The following is a 17,724-nucleotide window of genomic DNA, read 5'->3' on the forward strand; positions in this document are numbered from 1 at the left end:
GACGAAAATGTCTTTAGTTAGGACTTTCATTGAAAAAAAAAAGGCACTATAGATAAGATTTTCTTTTTTTTTTGTCTAAACACTTTAAATAAGATTCACTTTAGGCATTTATTTAAGAAATGATGACACTTCAGATTTTTATTTGAAATTTGTCTTGATTATTATTATTATTATTATTATTATTTTAAAGAAGTAATTTCTGGGAAAGGTCTGTAGATGTCGAAGCTCTCAATTTTTTCGTTATCTTTTCATTTGGAAAAAGTTAATCAATGTTTTACGGTAGGACCCAAAAAATTAATGGTTTAAAAATCTTGATCTACATTAGGGATGATAAGTTATACTAAAAAATCTACGACCCGATTTTCGAATCGAGAACTGAATCATTTGACCTTGGAATCGGCAAACCGGCTAGTTCCAGGGGTAACCTGTCTCTCTTTTTTTTTTTGGTTCAATTTGTTATTAAAAGTTCTCAATTAGGACATAATATGGCTTACTTAGTGTTGGAATGCTCAAACTCATTGTTTTCTGTGAAATTATCCAATATAGGCTTGAAAGGTTCCGTTTTTCAAAAGCCCTTCTATATGAGACTTTGCATTAAAACGGTTATGCTCGGAAATCTGGAACTGGACCTAGAGTCAATTCAGTCTCTCTATCAATTTTAACCGGATGTTGCTTACGTAGACATTTTTAATATTACTTTAATAATTTTCGCCTGCCGCCGGAGGAAATTGCTGGAAAAAAAGAGAGAGAAAAGGATAAAAAGAAAGAAAGAAATAATTAAAAAAAGTCAAAAATAACTAAAGTACTATTAAAAATGTCAACGTAAGCATTAACCGTACCACGTAGGCCGTCTGAAGTTCACATCGGCAATATCTGACCAAAAGTAGACGAAAGAACTGAATTGGCTCTAGATAAAAAAGTTTAGGATTAAATTAGCACTAATGCAATAAGTATAAGACTTTTTTAATAAAATAGTAATTTTTTTATAATGTACAATATATCCTTTCAAAGGGTTAAAGTGGATTTTCATTGAAACTTTTTTAAAAACAAATCTCTTTGGGAGAAAAGGACATGATTAACCGAAATCTAAGGGGAGCTTTTGAAACATTTGTCATCCATCGGTCGATATTTGACATTAACCAACCATATATTAAATCCATAAGAAGTATCCAACTTTTGTCATGTGACTATTTTGTTGTTTAGGCCTTTTGACTTTTTCCTTAACTGTGTTTCTCTTTCTTAAAAGATCTCACTAGTTCAATTAATACTTCCATCAATTTCAAACAAATCTCAATTTTTAATATTGTTGTTCATATTGGAAATACTAATATTATGGTGATTTTATATTTCTCTTTTTTTATTTTTATTTTTTTTTTTGGTAAGCGCCTTCCCTTAAGAGGGAAGAGGGCAGAAAGGAAGGTTGGGTTCGTTTTAATGGGCTTGCTGAAATTGAATGTATTTATGGCCTGCTTGTTAGACTCGATCCTAGCGTTGTAACATCCAACAAAAAAGCATTGATAATGTCAGTTACTATTTTTGTTCCCGTGAACAGATTTGGAACAGAAAAAAAAAAAAAAAAGTAGCTTCTTTGTTCTTGGGAACAAAAAAATAAAAATAAACAATGACCATGTCTACTTCCAAATTGCTAGCTTGATGAATTACAAAAATCAAAAAAAAAAAAATAGTAGATTTATTGGAGAAGTTATCACATGATCTACTGACCATCTGAACTAATATGATTCAAATATTAATTATGTGGTCCACATATGCAATGGCTAAACAGCACGGACTCTCTTTGGGACTTTCGTGTTGTGTTAGACATCGACAAGCGTCTGACACGCGACCGATACATGGTCAACATGTGTCGGACATCCGACATGTGGCCAACGCTTCGGACATGCTAGTAACACGCCAGTCCAGCATCCCTAACATGCCATTTCAACAATCACGAGGTCAATTTTAAACCTATGTTCAATAAATTATGGACCAAAATATAAGTCTAACAAAAATATATATACTTAAGTCATATGTCCACTATCCAGCCATCCCAAAATTAATATATCTAGCCAGCCAAAAAAAAAATCTGATTATAAATCCATAACAAAAGAAGAAGAAAAAGAAACATATTGCTGATATTTTTATATATGAATGATAATTTATCATGTATATATAACTTTATATATTTAATATAAAATATGTCTCAACGTGTTGAAATTATCGATTTTTTAGAAATGACGTGTTGTCATATCATGTCGCGTCGTGTTGCATGTTGATACTACTTAGATCAACGGTTGAGATGAACTTGGCTTACGTAGTCTACATACAATATGATTATTCTTTATATTTACGGTAATTATCACCGCCTTTTGTTTTGAATGATGTAACGGAGATATGATCTTCACTAAGGCTTCATTTGTTTCGTAGAAAACAAATGATGTGAAAAATATTTTCTTTAAAATGATCACTTGTGTTAGTAGGAATGACTAGTTAATGAAAAATATTTTTCTTATGCACAACTAGTTATGTCTAAAAAATTTCATGGACAAAAATAATTTTTGTTCATTCATCTTTGTAAGCGATACAAACAATCTTTTCTAGGAAAATAATTTTCAAATCATTTTCTTTTCGCGAGACAAACGAAACCTAAAGAAAGATGATCTTGTAAGTTTAGCCGATATATTCCATTAGTGATGAACCTGGTTTCTCAATTGTTGTCAAAGACAAATTAAGGGTCGAGATTCACCATATTTTATTATGTGAGATTTCATCAAGTTTCCGATTGCCGGATGCATGTGGACTTTGGAGTCCCATTTTAAAAAAATGTTATAAAGTTTGGATGGACTTAGGATCTATGTAACAAACTAACAAGTAACTCAAATTTGAATCTGCATAAGTCACCGAAAAATGCAAATCCTAAAGACAAAATCTGTTATGATCCAAACACTTCTTCTCTACGACAACCACCATTTGAAGCCCAACTTCTCATTTTTAAGATTGTTACATCTTACAATCATTTACTCTTGAGCTTCTGCGACTAAACGCTTTGCCATTTCAGAAATCTTCTAATTGGAAGTCAGGTAAAACAAAGGTTTTGTGGTTAGAAAAACGATGCAGTCAAGTCCAGCTGATGCAACTGTAAGACTCGAACTCTAACTCAACTTGAAAACTGGATGGTCAAAACTCGGGGAAAAGTGTAAAAAAAAGTCTTAAACCTATTACATTGATGTCAATTCAGTTTTAAAGCTTTTATTGGTGTCAATTTAGTCCTAAACCTTTTGCATTTATGCAAATTGAGTTGATCCGGTCAATTTTTACAACTGAATTGCACCAAATAAAGTTTTAGGACTGAATTAGTATCAATGCAAAAGGTTTAAGACTGAATTGGAGTCAATAAAAGGTTTAGAACTGAATTAATACTAATGCAACAAGTTTAAGACTTTTTTGATACTTTTCCCGAATGTAATTTTTATGTGATTTATGTTCTCGATAAACCTGGTGAGCTTGTCAATTTGAGCGTAAGATAATTCGAGCTTGACTAGACAACTGAATAAGTAGCTTGAACTCAAGCATGATCAAAATCAACCAAGTCAATATATACTCACAGTGTAGATTAATCTAAGTAGGGTTGTGATTTTATGGTGCACTATCATATAATTATGGTGAAAGATTTTGTTTATTTGAAATACATAGGTGGGTTTCGAATAGGTTGTCAGTACCATATTATATTATTGAGTCGAATTTGGAATTTTCTATACGTGGGGAACGTATCCCGATTACATACACAACGGAATTACTCCGATTCAACAAGCCCTAGAATCATTTTAAATCACTAATCGGAGAAATATATCACAGAACGGACATACTTTAGGTTTTTCATGATTAAATGTCCACAATGCGGTTCCTCGAGAGATTGTTTGTCCGTTTGACAATCGGGAGAGAAGATCGGGAGTTCGTCATCGTTTGTCACTTTTCTATATTCTCTGTTCTTTGTTGGAAGAACATCTAAACAATGTCTAACGTTTAGAATTAGATAACTACATTTTTAGCAGTTTATCTATAATGGGTCAAGGACTATGATAGCCTACATGGGCGGACCATGATCCTTCCCATGCACCCTCATTTTCTAACACCGTCAAAAAGTGCAACAAAGTTGAGACAACCACTCCAAACTCATTTCGCTTCCATCCCAACAAGTGCTACTAAGGCATCGTTTGTTTCGCGGAAAATGAATGATTAGAAAAATATTTTCCCGAAAACAATTACTTGTATTGCTGACAAGAATAGAATGAACAAAATATATTTTCGTCATCCACGAAAATGATTAGATATTAATCGTTGTCAATGATGAAAATATTTTTTCATTGGCTAATTATTCCAAGCGATATAAGTGATTATATAGAAAAATAATTTTCAAATAACTCATTTTTTGCACAATAAATAGAGCCTAAATAAATTGTGTTTTCATTCTCATACCAAAGATTCTGATCCTTGTGTGCTCATGCAAGCACGCAAAGTTCAGAGGGCAACACCTAAATTCTCATTTTGAAACAGAAAATACCGAGGCCAAAACCGCTCAAACTGAAGAAGAAATTGCGAGTACTTTTTCTCTATTTGGTTCGATTTGTTAGTGGTCATCTCTAATAACATTGCAAGCCATTTAAAAAAGGGTCAAGGGCGATTGAAAAATGTATCTTAGGAGTGTCGTTCGTCACAATCTTAAGATGAAACTCGAATCAAGTATCATCCAGATCATTAATTCTGGTTTATTGATAAGCATATGCTTAAAAATCACTACTATGTCGAAGATAATCATGATCCAAGATTGAGTCGACCGCCCTAGGTTCCTTAACCCCGGCTTAAAAGAAAATGAATTTCACAAAGTCTCTTGCATTTCAATCCGACTTGGCATGCGACATGAACAATGAACACAAGATATTTTGCGTCTGGGGGCTACAGAGTAAGGCTGGAGGTCGGCCCAGCCAGCCGGCCAAAATGAGCACGCGCGACATTGCCATATTGTTCTTAGTTTTCCTATTTTTCCCCTTACGATGTCTCTGTCCTTGCATAATTACAAAACTAAATAGACCAATTTCGTCGACGTGCATGTCCTCATGCGGACTCAGAAAGTTCATGATAAAAACCATTTCGATAACAATGACGCTCCGACATAAATATCTTCCGCCGCCGTTGCTTGTGGAACTTGGAATTCTATTGCAGATACGTCCACCAACGTTGTCCGTCGATTGTCTGTCCACCACCAATTCGAACACGTACTCTCCAATCAATACAGCTCGTTTTGAACGTGGGAATTTTGAAGATTCTATCAATCCTCCAATTAGCTCAATTCTTGCTCCTTTAAAATTATTGTCGACACACAAAAATAACCCAAGCCTTTTATGGATCAGTAGAAGTTCATATCGAGTTGTCGACAGAGCAATCAATAAAAATCATCACAAATTTGGCGACCAACGCAAGTCGGTGTGATGCGGCCCATGATGTTATTGATGAAAGGTGATCGAGATCGAGCAGGACAGTTGTCGACATACTATGACAAGGGGTCGATCACATGAGCGTAAGTGAAAGACTGCAGAAAAATTTTAAGTAAGAACTAATGGATATCCCCGTGGATTGTAATCGATTGTAGATAAGAATGTGTGGTTGAAAGCAATCAAGTTGAGGCCTAGAATCTCAGGAGGCAGTTAGAGTTTGGAATGTGAAAGATAATAGTATTCTGATGGTTATATTAAGTGCATGATCATTTGCTTTTAAAGTTTAAAATGTCTGGCACAACGTAATACTTATTATAAGATAATCGTCGTTTTTTTGGTTCTAAATGTCACTTGCGTCAATCTCCCGCTTTAATAATGCGGACGACGACAATGACGATGACGACGATCCATATTACTAAGAGATGCATGTTTCGAGACGAGTAGGGTTTTATTTTGCCCTTACCTGGAATTACGTATAGGCTCTTGGAAAAACTCGGGAACCCGAAATCCGTCGGTTCCATAAGTTTCTGGATAACTTCGTATTTTATTAAGAATTGTTTTATTCGAATTTTTTTTTTTTTGCAGTTTTAGTTACTAATATAATCTTAAAACAAAAAGAACATAGAAAGTAAAAAAGCAAAAAATAAATCACATTTCAATCATCATTTAAACAAGGGTTAATACCACAAAAAACCCTAAATTGGTACACCCGTGATAAATTTATCCTAAAATTATTTTTTTATTATAAAAAGCTCTTAACTGGTACACTTTTGATAAATTTACCCCAAACCAGTACACTTGTGACAAATTTACCCTCCATTAATTTTCATTAAATTTTATTGTCAAATTGCTCGGTTGGACGACATATGGCGATTACATGGTGTACACGTTTGGGGGTTTTTACCCTTTATTTGTCATAAATGTATCAATTAGAGATTTTTCGTGATATTAAATGTATTTAACAAAAACCAACAAATGATAAATTTATCGTGTATGTACCAGTTTGAGATTTTTAGTGGTAAAAAAAATTATTATGGGAGTAAATTTAGCACGGATGTACCAGTTTGAGGTTTTTATGGTCAAAAAAATAGTTTGAGGTCAATTTGTCACAACTGTAGTTTGAAGTTTTTGTAGTAAAAAAATAGTTTGGGGTAAATTTGTCACACATGTACCAATTTGGGATTTTTCATGATATTAATTCTTTAAATAATTGATCTTACATGAAGAGTTATCCCATTTTATTGGGAGTAGAGGTGTCAACATAGGTCTTTAATCCACTTTTTCCACTTTTATTTACTTGGGTCATATATGGGTTCAACAAATTTAAAAAATGGGTCAAACATGGGTTTAGGTTTATACAACCTATTCAAATATAGTTTTAACTCAATCCATTTTCATCTTGTGGCCTGCAGTTTCCCAAGCATCACTTGTAAATAGGCCTCAAGTATATTACTTTGTATTTTATATTTTATATATTTTGTTTTTTATAAGTAAAAAAAAAAGAGAAAAAATTAAAAATGTAAAAAAAAAATTGGAATGCCTTCGTTTGCCACTGGAGAAAAAGAAAAAAAAAGAAAAGAAAAAAAATAAATAAATAAATACTTTTCTAAAAAAATAAATAATACTTTTTTAATTTTTAATAATAATTTTTTAAAAAAACATTTTTGATTTTTTAATAATAAACAATATTTTTTAAAAAATTAAAAAATTAATTGCATGAAAGTTTTTAACAATATCATTTTTCTTAATAAATAATAAGAAACAAACATGATTTGGTAAAATATAAAAGTATTTAAGTAATACAGGTTGAGTAGGGTATGGGTCATCAAATTTTTTTTGCATGAACATAGGTCAAAACAGATTAAATGAGTCAATATAAATTGGACCATATTTGACCCAATCCAAACTTGACCCGACTCGATTCGATTCACCTGTTTGACACAACTAATCGGGAGCATGAACTAAAATGTATAAATCACGGATGTCATTACGCTAGAAATGAATAAGCTCTTCTATCTACTTGGTGCATATCCAAATCTTAAGTCTATATTTCTTACCAAAGGACGTGAACATTGCAGCACTAAAGCATGCAATTATGAGGGATAATAATTAGCATCATTAGAGTCTAAGCTATCCGGGCCATCATTTTCTCTCTTGTAAGCACGCAAAAGGCGTTCTTCTTCATACTTATCTATCTTCTCATCCAACCCTGGATCTGGTTGGATACCCCAATAATTGGAGGTAGATGGAACTCAAAGCGTCAAGGCGGTTATATGATCTAGAAGATAGCACAAAGCACAGGAATTTCCCCTAAAGATGATGATGATATTGAATCCGTATTCTCCATCGATGACGAGTCATCATCGGATATTCTTTTTGCTCTCAAAGCCTATTCCTCCGATTCGGATGATCAATCTCTATGCGACATTTTCACTTTCTTCCCCGATTCTCCTGCTGACTTATTCCATGTTCAACCTCGAACTTCTTGATTCCATATTTGACAGCAAGGATCTCCTTAAAAGTGGAACGAAAATGCTACTCTCTAGCCAAGAAAGATCTTGATCGACATTTCAAAGAAATGAATAAGCTCTTTTATCTACTTGATGCATATCCAAATCTTAAGTTTGTATTTCTTTCTTCCATTCCGAAAGAAATTAGCCAAGCAATTGAGCAAATTTTACAATCAAGATGGAGAGCCTTGGCGGACGCCACAATTGGAGAACTCCAACAAGCAATCCATGTTGTTCTCGAAAAAACATGTTTTAAAAGAAGTCTCTTCAACATCTATCTACGAAAGAACAGAGATCTTGACAAAGTTTGTGACAGACCAGACTTGAAGATCAAATGTTCCAAGGACGGCAATGACCCTTCTTGTTCAGGCCATAAAAAGAAGAGACACTTCAAGAAAATTTAGTCATTATTTGGAAGATCGGACCCTTGAGATTGAAAAACTCAAACGCCAAATTCGGGAGAATAGACAACAGAGGGTTGAACATGGAATAAGTCGGCAGGAGAATCGGGGAAGAAGGCGAAAATGTCGCCTAGAGATTGATTGTAGCCATTGAGTTTCACATAGAAAAAATCATTAGAACCTTATCCAGAGCCCTCATGGGAAACAATATTAACCAGAAAAATATGATTGATATATTACTTTGGTTTCAGCCTCTTTACCCGTAGAGAGAACTATTCAAAGTATAGGTAGATATAGGGGAGGGAGGGGGGGGGGGGATTTGTCCTTTTATTAATGGAGTTGGAGATTGCCTTAAGGATTTTTTCATATTTAAAATATGAAACTTCATAACCACTCGAGAAATTTTGTGAATAAGTGAATACATATATATAATTAATTAAGAACCATTCTACAAAGTATATGCTACAGGAGGTACACGATATGGAGCGGGCATAGATAGGTATAACCTAATGTCTCGTCACCTTCCATGCATTCATCGGATCCAAAAATTTGGAATCTGAAACTTATCCAGTGAATGCAATATCCATACTCCCCTGAAACCTACCCTACCATTCCTAGCAAAACTTGATGGACTTCAAAGTCAAATTGATGCGGGGATGAGCTTCTTATCCAATAGGACCAATACAACCAATACTATGGCCAATCAATTATTGCACTAGGGTATAGAGCTGACGTGCCATTATCCTCTCTAGTTAATAATTTTGTATTCTTATAATAAGATCTTCATTTTGCGTCTCAACGAGTTCGAGATAAAGGTAATTTTGCTGCGGATTGCTGCGGATTTCAATCCACGTCATAAACCACCAAAATTTTGTCCAAACTTAATGATCAAGTCATAGGAAATAGTTCGTCGAAAATGACTTCTGTTTTGGCTATCAACATTTTCTTACTAAAAAATACATCAAAAGGCATTGATGATCAAATCGCTTTGGACTTTGATAGAAACTTTACGGTTGATGCCACCTCATACTTCCATTTACTAGAATATAATTACTCCTTTAAACATTTGATGACAAATCCAAGATGTGACATAAAGCTCGATGAAGAATGTTAAAACCCTAAAATTCGAAAATAATTGAGTTTAACATGAAGAATCTCGATAAAGAATTATCAATTTTTATTTTATGAAATTGAAAATCGGACCATTGCCTTTGGGAACTAGTTCGAACCAGCCAATTTGGTTTGATCCAAGCGATTTCTAGTCTAATCACTTTCTTTTGCTCACCCTTAATTTGAGGGTTTTAAAATTTTCGAGAATTAAGCATTTAAAAAGATCTAAATGCATGCATTGCAAGTAAGTTAAGAGCAAAAAGTAAAAATCAACCCAGAGCAGCCGTGATTTATCAAGACAGATCGTGGTTTTTCAAGTGTTAAACTCTCACACTAACAATTATTTTCTGTATGTATTACTAATAATTCGTCGAACGCGTTAAAAAAAACAGCTATGATAATTTTTCACATTATTTTGTTAATTAATTTAAATTTTTGGGTGGAAAAAAAAAGGTGAGTATATTTGTGATTCTCGTTTGTTATAAGTTTATTAGATTTTTGTAATATTAAATCGATTTACGAGTAATTTCGTTTGATATTTTGTAAAGAATTAGTGTGTGGAATTTATCAAATATAGTTGTTTTGTGATTAAAATAATTAATAAATTTTTTTTAAAAATAATATAGTTCATATGTATAATTTGATTTTTCTTACCCATTATTTAAGTTAGTGATTCTGTAAATGAATCAAACGATAAACATCTATAATTGAAAATATCTTTATATATATTTTATGTAAATATAGGTCGTTTTTTTTTTTTGGTCCATGAAAAAAAAAACAAAGGTAATTCACACGCTCCGAAGCTGGAAAACGTAATCTCAAAACGGTCACAAGACAAAAGGAGAATAATCACAACTAAGGGTACCGGATGCCTTACCGGACTCCCCGGTAAAAAGTGCAGAAAAAAGCAACCTCCTGCCCCCACCACCCGGCCCCTTTTAACCGACACGTGTTCAAGTCCTTATCCGTTTCCTCCTCAAATAGCTGTCTCTCTCTCTCTCTCCTGTCTGCCAAACCATCCCTCTCCTTCCTCCTGTTTCCTCTCTCTCTCTAAAAGCAAAACCCACAGCTTGCACTCAACAGAACCTTCAAAAGAATCCCTTCTCTTTCTCTTCTTCTCCCTCAACACACGCAACACTCGAAAGAGCACAGAATGGCCACAAACCTCCTCACTTTCGGGCCCTCCGGCATCCGAGCCTCCGCCTCCGCCGGCCACAAGAGACCCGAACAGAACCGCCGCCGGATCTTCTCCTCCGCCGCCCCCTCCTCCTCCTCCCCCTCCTCCTCCTCCAACTGGTGGACCCCTCTCTTCGGGTGGCCCTCCGAGCCCGACTACATTGACTCCGGCAGCAACAAGGCCGACCGCCGGGAGGACAAGTTCGAGCCCAGACCCGACCCGGAGCTCGACCCGAGACCCGCGAGGTCGTCCCGGTTCGCCCCGGGCTCCTTCACGGCCGAGAAGGCGAAGCAGCTGCGGATCATGACCCAGGACGCGGGGTCGTTCCACGACGCCATGTACCACTCAGCGATAGCCTCCCGGCTGGCCTCCGACTTCGGGAGCCGTCCCGATCTATGAAGATCCGGCCCGGTCCGGTCCGGTCCGGTCTGAGTCGTCGGAGCTTTAGGAGCTCCCCTTCTCGTGTCACCGGATCTACCCTCTTCCCGTTTCTTGTTCCTCTTTCTCTTTCTAGCTTTTGATTCTCGATGTATGCGTCCAATATTATAGGCGACGCATCTGGTATATGATTTAGTGGTGTGATGTGATTAGAACTTAGAAGAGGGTTCTGATGTTGAACCCGAAGAAGCATGTATGTGATTGTCGGTGCATAAAAAATGTGTCTTTCAGAATGATCTCTTCTAATTGTATATTATGCTGATAGTTTTGTTAGGTGTTGATCGATGGATTTCGTTAAGCATTTTTAGTTCGTAAAGCACTAATCTTGATCTGGTAGATGCGCATCATGCGCGTATCCTGATCTAAACCCATCATCGTTTTATGGGTTTTTCTTGCTTTTCTTCGAGCAGAAAGATCAAACGTCAATTTTGATGATAAGGACTGGTTGGCAGTGTGTTTCCTTTCGGCACATTCGCATTGCTTGGGGTTTAGATTCGACGGTCGTGATCCCGTGCTACTGGGGATGTGGGGTCCAGTGATGGATGAACGTACAGATAGGATCTTTGTGGAACGTGCGTGCGAAGTTGCTCGACTCTGCAACATGTTGCTTGTTGCTCATCTGGGACATAAATAAGACATGGGCGGGATCATTGAATGTGATTCTGGGATTTTGATTGGGGCATGGAAGAATCCTGAGAACGAATATGCTCGCGTTCTGTTCACTCGTGTGCAGAAATTCCTGGTTTTGTGTACCACATTCTGGAGGTGTCTTTTTGATGTGCCATATATTGCCAAGATGTGAGAAACCATGTCTGCGTTTGGGAGAATGAATCGTCACAATGCAGATACATCCATCGAGAATACCCGAGTATGCTGCTCGACATGATCCGTCGAGTTCAGGTCATGAAAAAATGGTTTTGCCTCTTCGAGCAATTGTTTTCTGACCGGACCTAAAAGGCGGACTTGGCGCGTGATGTGCCGCTAATTTTGAAACTTTGAGACCCGGAATATCCCGAGTATGGGTGCACACAGTCAAGTCGGAAATGCTCTCTGGCTGTCTGATGGACTCTTCAGGAACGTAGAATTTGTATCAAAACAAGCCAGATGCATCCGAAGGAGAGAAAGGTGAGGGAGAGGGATGTTTTGGAAGCGAGTGAAAAGTTTGAAAGAGGGAAGTGGTCCAGGCCAGATCTTGAATCGTATGCAATTCACACGCATCGTGAAATTGTTGAACCGGTCGTTCTCTTGCTTCTGTCATCTTAGCTTGTTAGCTTCTTTCAAGCCCATTTCTCACTTTCCTTTCACATGTTTCAACTGCGAGAGAATAGCTTGAAGCACTTTCTTTCTTCTTGACCAGAACGTGTTCCTTCTTCTTTTATAGTTGCAATCCAGTTGCTGATGAATGAACTCCTGACCTGATTTATATGAACCCTGAATGATATGTTTCCCCATAAATTTGATTGGATGTCCCTTCAAGTTCCGATGAATAGCCAGTAAGCCGATGAGAATTTGTCGGGTGTTTTCGCAAGTGTTTGTTGAAAGTCTGAAGGCAGACTTCAGCATCTAGTAACTGCAGAATTTGAAATGTTTGCTTAGGGGTGCTGTTTGTTACACAACTTCCAAATTTCTCTCAATTTTATCCTTTCCTTGTTCATTAGAATCCGATTCCGAAGAAGTTCAAGATGAAATCACAAGCATTTGCTTCTCTTGTATGACTTGTGGTTCTTTTCTGTCGTATGGTAATTGTGAGTTAACCTGGAAGCAATGTCGCGGGGCAAATTCACTTTCGAGTCAAATGCTCTGTTTTTTTTTTTATAATTATCCGGCATTTGCACATCGTTCCGCCAACAGATTGTCTTCTCAAAACTGAATCAATCAAAATCCTCCGTTTAGTTCATCTACAATCCGAGTCTTTTCACACAGCCAAAGTCGCTCCATGTGCGGAAATCAAAGAGTGACTCCACAGGCTTCCAAGCAGCAAGCACTCTACACAGGTAATAAGCATACCAGAAACTGGTTCCCGGGCAGTTATGATCTCAACATTTGCCAAGCAGTAGATCCTCGACGACATCTTTTGAAGAGAATTTTGCCGCGAACTGCTTTTTGTTTCAGTTGTTCATTTGGTTTGCCATCAACTGGATTATAATTTTCCAACACTTCAGAAGGGAAGATTCATACCATGTACTCTTTCCCTGAGAACCTTCACAAGTTCATAGAGTATCAAGGTTTGGTTGCCAAGACTTCTGCCGTGTGCGTTACAATTAGCTTAAAAGCACCAAAACCGACATCATCGGTCTACCTGCTGCTCTTTCTGGAGCACACAGGACACTATTGAACGCAATGCGTCACCTTGTTGATCAAGTATGTTTGATATAATCGGTCGTCAACTAGCTCCAAGGCCCTGCCTTCATTCCACAGGCACCGTGCCAGAGAAAAGTAAGGTCAGATGCTGTTATTCTAAGAAGGCGGAAGGCGAAAATGTATTATGCTGCACTTCATAACTCGCACGTCTAAGCAGATCTCAAGAACGACCCGGATAATCCGACCCAACATTCTGCTTTCAACTTATAATCTCTCTGATGGAAGCCGACATTCTTCTTTCCACTAGAGATCTCTTAGCGTCATACTCCGAAACTGCAAAAAGTTCGATTTCGGGAGAAAAAGATCGTCGATTGGATTCTTAGGAGACACTCGAAAAACTGTAAACCCGCTAGCATATGGCACAAGTACCTTACCTGCGAGGAGACATACATACTTACTATCTTACAGACAATTTTATTTGTGTTTGCACAGGATTCATTGTCGTCGAAACTCCTTGCCGTTCCAAAAGTCTGATAGCTTAGGCTTCAAGTCATTGCCCAACAGCACATTGCTGCTTTTTTAAGGTCTCTATCAATGATTCTCAACCCGGAATACTTGCGGAGGTAGAGCACCCCCTCCTCGATGATGCTAGAACCACATTTTCCGATCACGTCGGAATTGCTTCTCCAAATCTATCCCCGTAAAATTCAGCATGAAAAATGATGTGTTGCAACTTAAATCACCAAATGCCATTTCATGAAGTAGACCGATACGAAATGAAAGTTTCATAACTCGAATGCATCGGTATTACTAGTTTTAGCACTCCTACCGTGTCCCGATTTAAACTTTTTCTTCAAAAATTCTCAGTACAATTTAAAATTCCTTTTTTCCATATTCGATACTTATTATCATTTCATCTCTTTCCCGGATAAGCTATTTTGTGTGACGAATACATCGCGTGATAGTGATGGATAGTCTAACCGAAGAATCGAAAGTGAAATGCATGCACGCTCGCCGCGCATGATAGAGATCCATGGCACGCGAGCAACAATGCTTGATAGATTACACCACATCAGCACTCTGGCGATGCGTCGGAATATTTATTTATTTATTTTTTTTTGGTTGGAAGGAAAATTTTCGTTTTCTCAGTGCTGAGCTGGGCTGGGCCTGAGAACAATCGGGATCGGGCCGGACCCGACTTGATAGCTAAGTAGCTTCCGCGAGCAAATATGGTAGCGGATATGCAGCAATTAATTGTTGCGTCAAGCCACGGCAGATCGTACGGTCAACTTTTGAACCCCCAGGGGGAATAAATCGGATCGGACGGCCCAGATTGTTGCGTCAAGCTAAAGCCACTTTGACATAACCACGCTCCTCCCTCTCCTCTCTCTCCTCTCTCTTGTAAACCCTAGTTGGCCTCACCGTCCCCCTTCTCTCTCTCTCTCTCTCTCTCGCCTTCGTTCTGCTGCTCGCAACACGGCCTTCGAAATCTCACGCCGCTTCGACTGATCATGGTGAGTGGGTCTCTCTCCGTCATTCGCCTTCTGTTTCCTTGAGATTTCGCTGTTTTTTAAGCTAATTGTCGCCGGTGATCGCTGTTGTTAAGCTATTGAAGACGGGATGGTAGATGCCGTTCCGACTTGGAGCTCCGATGATTTTTTTTGTTTTTCTGATTCTTTCTTTGTTTTGTTCTTGGATAGGCTTTGCCTAATCAACAGACTGTCGATTACCCGAGCTTCAAGCTCGTCATTGTCGGTGACGGAGGCACTGGTGAGTTCCTTATTTTCCTAGTTTGAATTTCTATGTCAGATTTGTTTGAATGAATCAATTGTTGCTTGTTTTGGTTCCGTCGAGTAATTATCGTGTGATGTATGTGTTAGGATATGATCATTGTTTGTGGGATTAACTTGAGTTCGGTGGCTACAATGGATTAAGCTTGTCGGTGATTTTTTTTTTTTTAAACAATCGTCTGGAACTATGGGAGAATGTTTCGGCCTTATGTAATCCTTGAGCGAGTATTTACAGCGAAAACGTATATTTACCTATGAAAACTTGGTTGCTGGAATGGAGGCGAAAATCGATTTTCATGGGCCTTTAGGTTTTTCTTGAATTTTAGCATATGTTGTTTGACCTTTTGTTCCCCCATGTTTGATTGCTATTGCTGCCGAGGCTGAACTTTTATCCATTTCACAGGCAAAACAACTTTTGTGAAGAGGCATCTCACTGGGGAGTTTGAGAAGAAATATGAGCGTATGCTTCTTCACTTTGCCCTATTGTTTTGCCCCATTTAATTGTGTCCCTCTGTTTGTGCGGGAATTGATCGGATTGTGATTGGGCTTGAACAGCGACAATCGGCGTTGAGGTGCATCCATTGGATTTCTTCACAAACTGCGGCAAAATTCGATTTTACTGCTGGGATACTGCCGGGCAAGAGAAGTTTGGTGGTCTAAGAGATGGTTACTAGTAAGTAAATAGGAAACTATACATTTCTTTTGTTAGAATTTATTTTCATATAATTTTGTGAGTATAGATGGTTTCTGGTGCCAAGCTTTTTGGTATATGCCTTGGTTATTATGTTGTTTCATATTCTTTTTATCATGTTTGTTCTGGATTTATAGTGGCATGTATAATTGCTCATGTGGGTTTGGCTGTTTTTTTCTGCAGCATTCATGGTCAATGCGCCATCATCATGTTTGACGTTACTGCCAGGTTGACCTATAAGAACGTACCTACATGGCATCGCGATCTCTGCAGGTTTTACTACAATGCCTTTTCCCAACCACCTTAGCTTCTATTTCATAGGTTTACCTGTGTATAGAAGTGGCTTTAACTTTTATTGCCTTTTAATATTAGGGTTTGTGAGAACATACCCATTGTTCTGTGTGGAAACAAGGTGGATGTGAAGAACAGGCAAGTTAAGGCAAAGCAGGTTACATTCCACAGGAAGAAGAATCTCCAGTACTATGAGATATCTGCCAAAAGCAACTACAATTTTGAGAAGCCTTTTCTCTATCTCGCCAGAAAACTTGCTGGGTAGGTCAAATTATTGTTGTACTTCTCAGTTTATCATTTATCTATGTTGTGGATGATCTAAAATGTTGGTTCTTTTTGGAACTTTAGGGATCCTAACCTTCACTTTGTGGAGTCTCCTGCTCTTGCACCTCCGGAAGTTCACATTGACTTGGCTGCCCAGCAACAGTACAAAACTCATCTCTCTTTTCCCCATTCGTTGGAATTTTATGTGATAATTTGGGAAATTACTTCCTGCCTGTCATGGCATCCTTGATTCGTCAAGTGCCTATGAGATTGTAGAATTGAGTTTAAAATTTCATTTGCTGATTTTGTTATGCTATGTCTGTTATTTGTATACTCACATATGGGCACAAATGTTGAAATTTCAATTGCAGCCAGAAATGTTTATTTGGTGGATTGCCTATAAACATGACATCTCCGCTTTATCCTTCTAAATGGGGGCATTACTCCCTAACTTCCTGTTGGTTAATTATTTGCGTCTGATAGCCGGGTAATATGCTTGCAGGCATGAGGCGGAGCTTGCTCAAGCTGCTAGTCAGCCTCTTCCCGATGACGATGACGACGCGTTTGAATGAAGGCCCTGCTGTTATAAGGCAGCCTTTTGAAGCTCATGATGTGAACCTTTTATTTTGCATTGTCATTTATTGAGAAATGATGATTTGGTGACATGCACAATGATGTGATTGATCGAGTACTGAGGATTTGTAGTAGCTTATTAGTAGCTCTTTTTACTGGTTGCTGCAATTGGTGTGCGTCCTTCTTGTTGGAGAGGATTTCAATTTACATGATTGAGCTTCAATGCGACCGTTTCGGAGTCACTTTGAATTGAAATATATGATGCTCCATCCCATCTGGATGTTCATTGTTCAATCACCAGTGTGTTGAAGTGATCTTGTGCATGCCATGGCATAGCTACTAAGGAATTGTGAAATGCAGATTGATTTTTGCGTTAGGTTGGATTTTGTTCCTTTGAAAACGCTTTGCTCAATATATTTAATGAGGAAAATTTCTAATACACGAAAGCATGAATGGACGGAGTCGTCATTGGAGTTTAGGCGCTTCTTCTCTATGTTGATCTGCAAAAAATGGGAATCCACCCACAGCTCAGCAGGTTTGATTAAACCGTAGGCGCCAAGCTTTTTGTAGGGCTAGGGTGCTAATGTTAATACTATTTATTTTACTGCCTTACTAGTTTATTTACTTGTTTGGACCGTTTATATCCAATCGTGATTTGATTTGACTGGTTTTATTACCTTGATTGCATC

The 17,724-nt window shown here is 37.6% G+C and overlaps 2 protein-coding genes across 2 annotated transcripts; both read left to right on the top strand.

Annotated features, from left to right (window-relative positions):
- The first annotated feature begins 10,528 nt into the window (after positions 1 to 10,528).
- LOC115756993 lies at positions 10,529 to 11,358 on the top strand. Its single transcript, XM_030697043.2, has one exon. It carries the CDS (start codon positions 10,664 to 10,666, stop codon positions 11,084 to 11,086), a length of 423 nt encoding a protein of 140 aa, XP_030552903.1. The 5' UTR covers positions 10,529 to 10,663; the 3' UTR covers positions 11,087 to 11,358.
- Positions 11,359 to 14,819: 3,461 nt separating this feature from the next.
- On the top strand, positions 14,820 to 17,332 carry LOC115756999 (GTP-binding nuclear protein Ran1A). The gene is made up of 8 exons (XM_030697051.2): positions 14,820 to 14,940; positions 15,127 to 15,196; positions 15,620 to 15,676; positions 15,772 to 15,889; positions 16,091 to 16,180; positions 16,280 to 16,459; positions 16,547 to 16,624; positions 16,965 to 17,332. Exons 1-8 carry the CDS (start codon positions 14,938 to 14,940, stop codon positions 17,032 to 17,034), a joined length of 666 nt encoding a protein of 221 aa, XP_030552911.1. The 5' UTR covers positions 14,820 to 14,937; the 3' UTR covers positions 17,035 to 17,332.
- Positions 17,333 to 17,724: the final 392 nt, after the last annotated feature.

Source organism: Rhodamnia argentea, chromosome 4 (assembly GCF_020921035.1).
Source record: "Rhodamnia argentea isolate NSW1041297 chromosome 4, ASM2092103v1, whole genome shotgun sequence".
Lineage (NCBI taxonomy): Eukaryota > Viridiplantae > Streptophyta > Magnoliopsida > Myrtales > Myrtaceae > Rhodamnia > Rhodamnia argentea.

Coding starts and splice junctions, on each gene's coding strand:
- LOC115756993 (XM_030697043.2), top strand. CDS start 10,664: ATGGCCACAAACCTCCTCACTTTCGGGCCCTCCGGCATCCGAGCCTCC.
- LOC115756999 (XM_030697051.2), top strand. Junction 15,677..15,771: donor GTTTGAGAAGAAATATGAGC/GTATGCTTCTTC, acceptor GGGCTTGAACAG/CGACAATCGGCGTTGAGGTG. Junction 16,181..16,279: donor TGGCATCGCGATCTCTGCAG/GTTTTACTACAA, acceptor TTTTAATATTAG/GGTTTGTGAGAACATACCCA.